This window comes from Misgurnus anguillicaudatus, chromosome 16 (genome assembly GCF_027580225.2).
Source record: "Misgurnus anguillicaudatus chromosome 16, ASM2758022v2, whole genome shotgun sequence".
Classification (NCBI taxonomy): domain Eukaryota; kingdom Metazoa; phylum Chordata; class Actinopteri; order Cypriniformes; family Cobitidae; genus Misgurnus; species Misgurnus anguillicaudatus.
In genome coordinates this window covers 6,889,919-6,903,993 of record NC_073352.2, presented here as the reverse complement: position 1 = coordinate 6,903,993, position 14,075 = coordinate 6,889,919, and the positions used below count along the sequence as shown (strand labels likewise).

Here is a 14,075-nt window from a genome sequence, read left to right as displayed (position 1 = left end):
AGCCTGCTGTTCTGTCTGCTATTGTTTAGCTGAATAACTTGCCTTTCCAGATTAAATGTCTGTTCTTCGGCTTGGATTTTGTGAAATAATTTTCTAAATTAACGTGACGTATAGTCCACTGTGACTTATATATGTTATTTCATCTTAATGGCACATTTTTGAATGATGCGGCTTATATTCCGGTGCGGTTTATAGTCTGGAAAGTACAGTAATTTTGTGTGATAATTTTGTTAAAATATATACTTTATTGTATTATTTGTATTTATTACAATACATTTAAACTGCTATAACAAGTTTTACTTAATATTTTACTTCCGATTAAGATTAAGCTTCTATGCTTCTACGAGTCATATTCATTTCAAGATGTACATCACTTTTTCACCCCCCCCAACTCAAAAAGGGCTGTGTCAATTAAGTGTTTAAAAAACACTTATAAGTTAGAGCTGTATTAAGGTTGCAATACAAAGTTGCACATTGCCACGTACCTTATTATTTCTTTGAAATATCTTGTCAGATATAAGTGAAATATCTTGTGTGTTTGTCTGAGAGCTGGTTCTCTATAGTGTAGTGATGGATGTTTGTTTGTGTCTCTGTTAGGACTCTCTGCTGAGCTGTTTTCTCAGTATTGCTGATCAGGTGTTGTTGCCGTCTCTGTCGCTCATGGAGTGCAACGCCTGCATGTCAGAGGAGATCTGGGGCTTCTTCAAACTTTTCCCCTATCAATACAGGTACTTACTCATCATCACAAGCCAAATCAATGACATCATGTACTTTATATAAGTAAATAGCAAAACACGATAGCTTTACATGGGAAAATCAGTTAATCTTAGTAGATTTAATGGCTTATTAGCTGCTGCAGATGCATATCGAGAGCACTCGCGCCTGAGTCAGATGCCCATTTTGCTGTTTAAATAGAAGTTCATAAAAATAAATAAGAATATATATATATATCATTTGCTTACCCTCATTTTATTATAAATGCACATGACTGAATTTCTATAGGACACAAAAGGAGACAAAGTAATGACTCTTAGATGTGGTTCCATGAGATTCTAATCATTTTTTGTCAGTATCTAAATAATCAAATGTTTGCAGTACTGTATATTGTATATCTATCAAAACACTTAAAGTGTGTCAGTAAGAATCTATGTTTGAGTCAGTGGTCACCCAAGTACTGCGGTCCATAGCTTAAAAACAACATGAAACTGCGGTGGCCTGTACTATAGTAACACATCTGAGGATATGCATTTCTCGCTTGGTTTCTCAGAGTCGATTTAAAGAAACCCAAAGGATGCCTTTAAACCACAATATCTGTTGGTTACTGTTAAACATGATGAGGATGTGTACGTTTACGGGCTGTTTTATCATGGGAGCAGTTATATCAAATGACTGAGCTAGACGCTCATATACCAGCTGAGGAATATGAGGCTTTTTACTGCTGCACTATATTACTGTTCCCTCCTGAGGTACCTATATTTCTGTAGGAAAATGAGCCTGGACACACATCTAAACATCTATTCAAGTGTATTCATGAGGACTGTCTATATCTGCATTAAACTTGAATTTTTGTGTAATTAGGTATCGGCTGTATGGACAGTGGAAGAACGACACTTACGGCAATCATCCGCTCTTGGTGAAGATCAAGGCTCAGACAGTAGACAGAGCAAAATACATCATGAAGTAAGTTTATCTAGATTTTAACTCACAAACCATATTGTCAGGATAGATTTACTGAACTTATTAAATAAGATTCTGGAGTTTAATCCAATACCAGAGGAGCTTTAGCCTCGAGTTAGTAGTTAATAAAAAGCTAATATGATATTTTAACTTCTGAAATCAGACTTGATTATTTTGTATACATATAAACATGTCAGTTTGACGCAGACCCTTTTACAAAGCCGTGAAATGGCTCTTGATGTAACTCTGACTCAAAACGATGTAAGCAGTCTTGCTTCCTACTAGGGATGTGCACGACTAGTTTGATCTGCCATAATTATTCAAAAAGAAAATGTTGTTTGTTTGTTTACTTTTTAATGCGCCACCGCTGTGTTAAGACTATTGCCAATTTAATGCTTTTTCACTTCAATTCGCTCCACCTGGGCAATTTAATGCAACTTTCAACTTAAAATATATATATATTATATACGCCTTGTATGAAAATGACAATGAAAAATACATAAATCTTCTTAAATGTATGTGTTAAAGGAATAGTATACTCATTTTCAATATTGAAATATGTTATTACCTTAACTAAGTATTGTTGATACATCCCTCTATCATCTGTGTGCGTGCATGTAAGCGCTGGAGCGCGTTGCGACGCTTCGTTAGCATTTAGCTTAGCCCCATTCATTCAATGCTACCATTTAGAGATAAAGTTAGAAGTGACCAAACACATCAACGTTTTTCCTATTTTAGACGAGTAGTTATACGAGCAAGTTTGGTGGTACAAAATAAAGCGTAGCGCTTTTCTAAGCGGATTTAAAAGAGGAACTATATTATATGGCGTAATAACACTTTTGGGAGTACTTCGACTCACCTAAAAAGTCCGCTCCCCTTCTCACTCTCATAATGGGAGAGGGAGGGTGTTACTGCGCCGAGTCGAAGTACTCCCAAAAGTGCTATTACGCCGTAAATTATAGTTCCTCTTTTAAATCCGCTTAGAAAAGCGCTACGCTTTATTTTGTACCACCAAACTTGCTCGTATAACTACTCGTCTTAAATAGGAAAAACGTTGATGTGTTTGGTCACTTCTAACTTTATCTCTAAATGGTACCATTGAATGAATGGGGCTAAGCTAAATGCTATCGAAGCGTCGCAGCGCGCTCCAGCGCTTACGTGCACGCACACAGATGATAGAGGGATGTATCAACAATTCTTAGTTAAGGTAATAACATATTTTAATATTGAAAATGAGTAGACTATTCCTTTAACTTTTTCCCCGCCATTGACAAGATAACTCGTCAATTAAGAGAAAACGCTTCCCTGCTAATGACGAGAATTTCCGGCTTTCCGCAATACCGCTCTTATCCACCGTCCGCAATTTATACAACCCAGAAGTTGCGCCTCACGTGAGAGAGAGAGAACTTTGTGTATGTTTTATAGATCGTTTAGTTCAAAACACCATATAGATAATTTATTATAGCATGTTAAAATTGCCACCTTTGTAGATGTGTGCAAAAATGTGCCGTTTTGGGTGTCCTTTTAAATGCAAATGAGCTGATCTCTGTACTTAATGGCAGTGCAGTGGTTGGATAGTGCAGATTAAGGTGCAGAATTAACCCCTTCTGACATCACAAGGGGAGCCACATTTCAAGAAGCTATTTGTTCACATGCTTGCAGAGAATGGTTTTCCAAAACCAAGTTTCTGGGTTGATCTTTTCACATTTTCTATGTTGATAGAAGCACTGGGGACCCAATTATAGCACTTAAACATGGAAAAGTCAGATGACTTGTCCCCTTTAAGAAAAGAAGATTGCACATGCGCAGAGCGTCGCAGTTTCAGTTATCAATCCGATCAAGTGTTTACCTTTGTGAGTGGATTACAAAAGGATAAACCACTCTCAAATAGTCACAATGATTAAATATTCATCTCATCGCGATTGTTTGACCTCTTTGTGATGATTTTAGATCACCGCAATGATTGCACATCTCTCTAAAAAACACAAGGGGTAGCTGCAGCACCTGTATAAAGAGACAGTATCTGATTACTTTTAAATATGTGTGTTTTGTGTATTAATATTTACTGCCAGGTAAACCTTGCAAAAGATATTTAAATAATCACAACGTGTGAAAATTATTTCATGAACAAAAAAAGAAATGTATGAGAATGAAATGTCAAGGCAATAAAATAGACAAATAATCGCCATAATTTATTATTATCGCCACAAATTTCATAATTGTGACAGCCCTACTTTCAAACGATTAGATTTTTAATCGGTTTGGCTCTTTTTGTTCTAATTGAGGTGTTTAAAGCGATTACAATTGTCCATGTAAACGCAGCTATTGCCTGCCATCTTGGATTTATTTAATTTTGGTTGCTGCAGTGCGTCTCCAGAATCACTTGTATCCTTCATAATGAAGGCGACCCGTCTTAAATCTTGCATAAAATTAGATCTCTCTCAAAACAGCATGTCAATGATGGGAAAAATTGCTGCTTGTGTTGGATCTGCTCAGTCATCCAGCATCCAGCATTAGTGCTGAACAGAACCTCTTCAATGCCGAATCTCTCCTTGAGCGCTGCTTTTATTGCCCTATGTGTATCTGCCCCCTGTGCATACAGATGAGTTCCTTGACAGAGCTCACAGAAACACTGCGTCAGATTCTTTGCTTTCTTTTCAAGTGTGTTGAATAAATGATGATATTTTGGCAGATAATTGGATAGAGAGGGAGCGAGCCGAGAACGAGCCGAGGTTAAACACGTCAAAAGTGTTCAGGGAGAAAGAGAGGGAAGCTCAAGGTCGCCTGTCAAACGGGCCGAGTCGGGTTCTCGAGTGTGTCAGACCACTCTCAACCATTTAGCCTTCCTCATTGGATGCTGCTTTGTGTTTTTAAAGCTTGGGAACGTGACCCAATTTCAGAGTTTTATTCTTTCACGAAACAAATGTTTAATTCAAGGGATGTTTTATTTGAATTTTTAAGCTTTTTCTGTACAATAAATGGATTTATTGCTTGGAGAGCTTTTACACTGATAGTTTATTTTAAAATGCAGCATAGTTCATATAAAAACTTGGTAATGAGAACAATGTCATACAGCCCTGAACTCATGTTAGGCTACCGTGTCAATTTCAAAGCGCATGAATGTGAAAGCGGCTTGCATTCAGTTGCGCAGTTATCCAGGAAGTAAAATAACTTGGACTTAAGTTTTAGCCAATCATTAGTTTCCACAATGCACGATTCGCATTGCGGTTCACATAGGTGCACCTGTCTCTCGCTCTGCTTTGGATAAAACACCAAAATAATACGAAAGAATATGGAATGCAAGTGTACTGGAATCAAGTATAAACCAGACCAGCGCTGTGGGGCGTGTCATGAACTATTGCACTCGGGTTTGGACTGCAGCAGTGTATAAAACACTGTACACAAATATAAAGGACACAGATTTATGGAGTAGTGGACCTTGCCAAATGTTGACAAGTTATTGAGGAGGAGCTAGTAAAACGGTTAAATAAGGAAAATTGAGAATGAGAATAGGCACTGATTGTAAACCATTGAATCAGACTTCATTGAATCAAAAGAAAATATCACTACGACGCTATTGACACTGGCTGTGATCATTTATGTTGCAACAAAGCAAGTTTTTCCACTAGTTTGTCTTGTTTTTGATTCAGAATTGAATGGTTTGAAAGCATGTCTAGTAGGGCTGCACAATTCTTCCTAAAATGTGAATCACGATTTTTCTCCATGAGAAATGAGATCACGATTCTTTTTTTTTCAACAAAAACATTTATTGGACTTTTTGCACATTTATTACAGGACTTTCGGTTATATATAGACAGCTGGACTTACAAATAACAGTCTCAAAAAGTTTTAAAAGTCTTGTGTCCTTGTTTTAGACCCTTTAAGACGAGTTACTTAAAATCTGTAACCTCCTAAACATAAACAACAGATTGTTAACATTAATAAATAAAAAGAGTTAAAATAAATGGCACCTGGGCTTTTTGTACACTTCAACTGGCCAACCTTAAAACTTGAAAAACAATTACGGGTTGCAAAAATTGTCACCTTTCAGTGAAATTGGCCGTTTTGAATCCAAAATAGGTCATTCTTGTGATTAGTCTAGATCCGATGAGGTTTTGAAAATAAGGGGTGAGGGGGGTCTGCGACAGGGTCGCAGTGAATGAAATTATGAAAATCATGTCCAGCTATTGTGGTAACGATGTCAAATCACTAGCCAGTTTGGTGGGTTATGTTTCTCATTGTATAGTCATCTCATTTGTTGCCGCAGATTGAACGAAAATATTTAACTCATAGTATTTTCTCATTCAAGGTTACGCGCCCACGTCACGTTGCTGTGCGCGTGGCCACAAAAATTTAACATTTGTACACGTATTTGAGCACCGCAGTTTTAAATCAAGTGATTCTAAGCCGTTAAAAAACACAAACAGCAGTGCTATATGCGCGCGCTGTTTCTGTGTGAGAGGAGCATGCAAGCCGCGCATCCGCTTCTCATTGAGCTTGTATTTTTCTGCTGTATTAGCCTTAAATACACACATGCATCAAAATTCTCGTCTTTGCAAGTATCCTCATAAACACGACCATTTAGGTCTTAAGAGAAAGTACACGCCTATAAGAGAAAACGCATGTGTAAAAGTATATTAGATCTGGACTTTGGTCTTAAAGGGGAAGTTACCTAATTTTGCTCCTGTCTGTCACTCGTGTTAATCAAACACATCACTGAGAGAAAATCTTACAATATTTGATGTAAGTTTGTGGTGCATTATCTAATAACAGGTTCAAATTTGATTAAAAAAAGTGTATAGTAAATGCTAAAATTAATAAGATTTATAATTAATTAATTAAAATATTCAAATGAAAATACAAATAATATATATATATACATTATATATATATATATATACACATGCCGGAGGCAATCACAGCCGTGATGATATAGAGCTATATCACACTCCTACTCGAGCGATATTGCTTAAATATATATATATATATATATATATATATATATATATATATATATATATATATATATATATATATATATATATATATATATATATATATATATATATATATATATATATATATATATATTTATATTTAAGCAATATCGCTCGAGTAGGAATGTAATATAGCTCTATATCATCACGGCTGTGATTAGGCCAGAGGCACGAGGCCGTAGGCCGAGTGCCGGAGGCAATCACAGCCGTGATGATATAGAGCTATATCACACGACTCCGAGAGCGATATTGCTTTTATACAACAGTTCGACGGCACACGTTTGAAAAACGAAAACTAGAAAACAACAACGGAGTTATTTTAAAAGCCTCTTTGTTTGAGAACTACTTCTTCCGCCACGGATTTGAGGGCGGCCAGAATGACAGGTAAAACTTTCGGCTGCTTTGAAGCTCATAACAACTCAATAGACGGAAAAGCCGTTTCTTTATATTACCGTTTCTTGGTCACAAAGTGTAGTTTTAAGATTAGTTCAGTCGAGAATGTATATGTATTATATTTAAATCTGCAGTCGATTAGTAAAGATAGCGCCTGTTTGAACGTTTGCTTAGTGAGATTCGGTACGAATGAGAACCAAAGCATGAGCGGACATCAGTGTTCACTCGCCCCGCTGACCACCGCCCTCTCTGGGCTACATGTCTGAAAGAGATACCCTGGCTCTCATGTTGGCCTTGTTTGTTTATGATCGTCAAAATGAGATCAAATCAGCAGTATTTGGTGTCATGATCAAACTATTACTTGTTTTTTAATTCATATTTAGTGTCTTTTGTGTTGTTATTGTTTTGGCGCGAGGTAAAAGTTAATAAAACTACTTGTATAACGTTACTATTGCTTTCTCATTTATTCTTAACGTGATACGAGCACTCGATTATTATTATTAAACTTTGTTCTTGTCAGTACTATATAAAACGTTTTTTTATAAGTGTCAGAGAGATGTTTTTGCATGCTGCTTATAAATATACCAGTGGCGATCTCTCATAACATGTTTTAATAGTCACGTCACGATAAAATAAATGATCAATGTCCACATTTAAAAGCTGCGGTGCTTACCTGCAGTTCCACGGTGTTTTCGCGTTCTGATAAGAAATATAGCTCCAGAAAAAAACGAGTGTTTATATTCCTCTTTCCAAGTGTTAATCGTCCACACGATGTGACAAGACATTAATCCCATTAACTTTAACGTAACATCCAATAATAACTTCCGATTGGGGATTCACAGACTGATTTATGAGCTAGTAAATGAGATACACGGAGAGTGATCCAAACAGGGCGTCTGTGTTTTTCCATTCAGAGATGAGCCTGCTTAGGACCTCCATTCACTAGGTGGCGGAATGATACAAAAGGTGAAGCGGTTACAGTGCCGATATTAACACAATATCGCATAGCTCTTAGCCAATCAGATTCGAGAACCAGAAAGAACTGTTGTATAAATGAAGAGTTTGGTTCCAAAACGCAATAAATCCATTTTGACAAATTTCGGTAAAAACGTGTTTTCTATACCAAGAAAGTGACAAGATGAAAACAACTATTTTCTGTTACAAACTTTCACAGCATCTTTAGGTTATAAATACATAAAAAATTCAAATCCATAACTTGATTTTCAAAGATTTATTATAAAAACGAATTCTTTTTTCCACAAAATGCAATAAATCCATTACAGTTTTTTATTTCAAAATGCTATAAATCTATTAAATCAATGTATAAATGTGCATTCATCTTTACCATTTTATATTTATTTAGTTGACTAGTGGTATACAATGATTAAAAAATAAACATTAATGGCATTAACCAAAACACTTACTTTGTTATATGAAGAACACAATGTTTTAGCATGAGAAGCTTGATGCTGTCTGGAGAACAAGCAACCGAGTGCCTCTCGCGGAAATTATTAGCTGTTGATGGCTTACGTTTCTTTCCCGTCACAGAAAACCATCACAGGTTTGGCAATGCTATTAAAGTATTATTTTGTTTTGATTGTTAATTACGAAGTACAAAGTAGATGAGGAAAACTAGGACTCCGTGGACTCAGCGCGCCGCCATGTTTGTTTACATTGCGTGAATGGTCCGCTGTAATATCAGAAAGGGATTTATTGCATTCTGTAAAAAAGGCGCAGTGGCGTTTGTCGCATGTTGGGAAAAAAGGGAGAAAAGATGACAGAATATCACGGCGGGTATTGGATTTTGCGTAAAATTAATTATTTACTTTTAACTACTGACCTGATATAATACTGATATTTTCAGAAACTCATTTTTTTCAAAAATGGCGTTTATCGCGCTCTTGAACAAAACTCTTCAAATACACAGATATACACATATATATATATATATATATATATATATGCGCGCTTGTCACCTTTTTCACTCCTAATGAGATTTGCACCCCTGCACTTAACCTTTAAAACACTCAACGGATAAACTTTTTGAGGCTTCAGGGAGAAACACAGGCATGTTACAATCTTCACCCTGTGCTAAAACCCCTTTCTGATGGGGAACTTGTGGCAGTGATACAGATGCATTTCCTTACCTTTTTCGTAGTATTGTTGCATCATCACTCTCACCGTCGCCACCAGGATTTTCCTGGTGCTAGTAATGGTGCTAATTTATTTTCTCTTTTAATTGCCGTTCAAAATCCACCAAGTAAGCTGACTGTGTTTAGGTCTGCCGCCTTGTTATACTTTATGCGAGTGACGGCAGAATGCCGCAAATGAGAGAGAGAGGAGAGAAACGATTGGGTCTGGCTGGTGAATAAGTTTGGTTTTACACTGTGCTAATGTGAGTAAGTTTGATTGATAGTATGTTGGATTGTTGTAAAGTAAAAAGTGAACGTGTGAATGCAGCATCTGAATACAGGGAAAGTCATTTAGAAAGATCACGTTTAGGTATGAATCAATATTGTGATTCTTTTATTTTCGATAAATCCTGCAGCCCTAGTGTCGAGTCAGTTGAATTCATAAAATGTTACAGTGTAGTCTTTAAAAATATAATTAAATGACAACACAACAGTTACAAAAAATTAGCTTTTTGTCAAAGGTGCATAACAAAACTTTTTTGTTAAATAAATTGTATAGTATTTAAAAAAAAAGGACTTTACACAAGACATCTAAGTAGAAACGCTTTGTTGTTTTCATTATTTTTGTAACTCATTTTAGCACCTGCTAAAAGCCTAAATGTATGTGATTATGGATATAAGTGGATATAAAAAGGTATTGATTGTGAACTTCTTCACAATATAAAATAAAACTGCAAAGTTTCAGGAGTGACAGCTGCATTTAATTGTAGGAGAGAATTCTTTAAATAATGGTTTCATGTGTGTACGGAACAAAAATCATTCCCAAAGCTCTGATGATTGTCAGATGAAACCATAGCAAGTTATTCCGTCTTGCGTGTTTTGCATTCAAAGGAATATTACAGCATTATGTTCTGCAATTTTAATAACCATTGTCTACAGATGAGTTGTGTGTTTATGTTTATGAAGCAGTTTGGCAGAGCGTTGTCTTGCATTGTTGCAATGTTGATGTATTTTTAGGCTTAACTGTATTTGTGCTTGGCTCATAAAGCGATAAAGTTGGAAAATTAAAGTGAGATTTTGTGGGTCGTGAATTTTTGTCGTCTTTTTAATGTAAAGGTTTTGGGTTTATTTTGGTTTATTGTTGTCTGTTTTTGTTTGCTGTTTTTTTATGCAAGATCTGGCAACACAAGAAGGTAAATACTGTACCTCTTTTTCTGTTATTATTCACCGCACATACAGAAGAGAGACCCGTAATGTAATGTCTTTTTGATGCACGTTTTAATACAGATCAACAACTAGATGCTCATTTTGGTTCTTGGTACCTTGATCTTGCCTGCATTACCTGCATTCTGTCATAGTTTCTTCAAGTTAACCAGACTTTTATTTTGGTTGGTTGTTTTATTGAAACCGCTAAATTATGCTGAATAATTAGAAAATAATGTACACCCCTTCATTGTGTCGTTACACTGTGGGTGTGCATTATTTTCTAATAATCCATCAGCCTGTCATCAATTATTCTGCTTATATCACTGTTACTACAGACCACGGGGTTGTTAAATGCCTATTCTGATTGGCTGAGAAATGTTCAATGGGTATGCATTATTTTCGGATAAATGCACACCTGAACTGTCAAATGTCTTAAAACAACCACAAGAGCAATGTCTGTGGTACGTAATAAATGCTGTAAATGGTTAGATTTTGAATGAATAATTTTGTATTTATATACTGCAAGTATTAATCTGATTATAACATCTAAATGAAATGTTTTAATACCAATGAACTATACTCTATTTGCAAATAAAATTAAGTAAAATTTTTGGTTTAATTTTAGGCAAAATAGAGCAGTTTGTGCAGCTAAATCTTATCAAACCAGACATTTTTAAGAATGTAAAAATTGCGTCCTACATGAGTGTGTATGTGGCCTCCAGTGCATGCAGTCACAATGCGAGTGTGTGAGCTGTAGAGACTTGCAGCTGATGCAGAGCAACCGACTGCAGTGCGACTAAAGAGGGTCTCTGAGCGCTGAAGCAGAAACACTGAAGATCTGCAGTACATTCAGTGCAATCGCTTATCTCTAACCTCTGTTCACAATGCACACTACATTCATACTTACTAGGAATACTGGAAATATGCTGTGAACCTTACGCACATTTTTGCTTTCTTGGTTCCCTACTACATTTGCCAGAATGAGCGATATACATCGAATGCACATTGAGGGACTGAAAAGCATGAAAGACATGTCACGTGTATTTTGGCGCTTTTCCATTGCATAGTACCCCACGGTGTAGTTTAGTTTGGGTCGGGTCAGCTCACCTCACTTTGGCGTGGTTAGCTTTTCCATCAAGTTTGGTATCACTTCGCAGTGGGAGGTATTATAGGCGTGTCGTTATATTTGCGCTGCATACTGCTGTGACATCATACAAGTGAGAGCATCCTTGTACATTTCCATACATTCATTAATTTCTCAGTCCGCCACAAAATTAAAATTGGCCACCACAAAAAGATGTTTGCACATCGCGTTTATCACTAACGTTACCTCTATCTCACATGACAGTTTCTGTTCAAACACAGCGGCGTCAGTTGACGGCGCTCCGCTAAGCCTCATTGAAGTTGCATTTAAGCATATAATGCTAACGTGCTCGTCGCGAATGTTCCGCCACAAACTGCAAGTTTGGACAAAACTGTTATGGTGTCCCTGATTCTCAACCTGTGAATGTTTTTCATCGCTAAAAGGGAGTTTGGGAACTTATAGCAGAGCACAGATGACAACATGTTTGCTCGAGACAGCGCAAGCTAGCACAGGTAAAGCTAATCTACATTATAGCGATGACGCTGTAGTGACGGTTTTCTCAGACCAATCAGTGATCTACTGTGCTTTCGCGTCACGTTTGGTATCAGCTCGGGCCGCTTGGAACCCCAACCGAGGTGGTACGAAAAAAAGTATCGGGTACTACGTACTGCACTCAATGGAAAATCTCCCAAAAGTAAGCTGACCCAAACTAAACCAAACCGTGGGGTACTATGCAATGGAAAAGCGCCATCAGTGATGCGTAGGTCTGTTTTTTTCCAACCCGCGGGTCCCGCTTTTATGAAATTATTTGGCCTGGCCAGCACCACTGCATCTGTTTTTACAACTTGATCCCTACCCGCAACCATTATATAGACATACTTGGCATTATAATCTAATGCCGAATTCAGACTACATGATTTTCAAACTAGTCGGGTCACAGATGTTTTCATGTGTGACTATCTAGGGTAGAGTTCAGTCGCTGCTGTTTCAGACTGCATGATGGATTGGCGACAGGAGTTTTCATACCGCATGACTTTACTGTAGGAAGAATCGCCAACAACTTTGTCCCGGTTCGCAAACTACGTCTCACAACCAAATGCACACAAGAAGTGACGCGAAGGAAGCAATGCGAGGTCACGCGTGAGACTAGGATTATTATTAAAAATGGAAGCTCGCAAGAAGCTTACCATACAAATTGCATGTGTGCTCATTTGCAGCCGAAAGAAGAAGAAATAAAGATTATGAAGGAGGAAATGTTTGGAGAGACTCCTCCCCGAACTTTCAGTTGTCCTTTATGTTGCTCTCTCATTGGCTGTAGGTCATCGCCAATGTTATTTTCAGGCAAAGCACATTTCACACGGCATGATTTTGAATCGCCGACAGGTTCAGATATCTAGCATGCCAGATATCTCACGGGTGTCAGCGACTTGTCGGCGATTTTATCAGAACGCGTCTTTCATAATTCACACTATGTGATTGTCACTCGTGTGCACGAGCATCGATTTGCCTGTGATTTCGGGCATTTGTCAGCGATTTTTTTAAAACCTGTGGGCGCGTCAAAATCAGGGCTTAAATTGTGCAGTCTGAACTCTCCATAAGTTAAAACAGGCTTTATTTCAGGCTCAAAGTGCTTGGAAATGTGATTAAATCACCATGTAAACTCGCATCAACATACGCTGAGGCACCAACGTTTTAAACGCAGCGGAAAAGTGCCAAATGGACGCCGACTGGCAGCTTTTTAGCTGAGCGCTTGCTTGCCATGATACTTTGTCGTTGAACGATGCACCGGTTGGTGGTTGTGATATGTCCCACCCCTCCTCTACTGTGATTGGACGGCCAAGTGAGAGTGAGATTGATGAGCTGAGCTTTTCACCCAAAGTTTAACGTTTTTCAACTCTCGGCACTAAGTGCAGAAAAAAGCGCAGCGCTTCCGTTGAAAAAATACGCTGGCCACCGGCGTAAACTCTTTGGTGGGCACGCCCGCTTATAAACCATAGAAACCAGCATGGTCATAATATTAACAAAATAGGATAATGATAAACATTTTCAACATAATATTAATAAATTCCAGACACTAATTTCTCCTGCACCTCGTCTGTCATTTTTTATTTCTCCATTTGTCCTGTTTTTTTGGCTGGCAGTGCGAGCTGCTTGGCGCTTACGTGACGTGAGGCCAAAGGTGTGGGAACATCTCTCAAGTTACATTGCTTCGTAGCCCTACACTCTAAAAACAAACGTTGCTATATAGCACCAAAAGTAGTTCTTTGGTCGTAATCATAGAAGAACCATTTTTAGTGCCATATAGCACCGGTGAAGCACCTGTATAGCACCTGTGTAGAACCATATAGGGGCCATATAGCACCCCATATGGTTCTACATAGCACTATATGGTTCTACACAGGTGCTTCACCGGTGCTTTACCGGTGCTATATGGCACTAAAAATGGTTCTTCTATGATTACGACCAAAGAACCACTTTTGGTGCTATATAGCACTGTTTGTTTTTAGAGTGTATGTATTTTAACATGATCAAATATATGAAAATATATATTTCCTTATATTTAATATAGACTATAAAGAATTGCAC

General features: G+C 37.5%; 1 protein-coding gene across 2 annotated transcripts in view; it reads left to right on the top strand.

The window, feature by feature from the left end:
• Nucleotides 1–14,075, top strand: part of thoc2 (THO complex 2) — a 101,056-nt gene that overhangs the window by 25,297 nt on the left and 61,684 nt on the right. For both annotated transcript variants that reach the window (XM_055177276.2, XM_055177275.2), the window contains exons 14-15: nucleotides 598–728; nucleotides 1,579–1,680. In XM_055177276.2, the coding sequence (XP_055033251.2) occupies nucleotides 598–728; nucleotides 1,579–1,680 (233 nt within the window). The remainder of the gene's footprint in view (nucleotides 1–597; nucleotides 729–1,578; nucleotides 1,681–14,075) is intronic.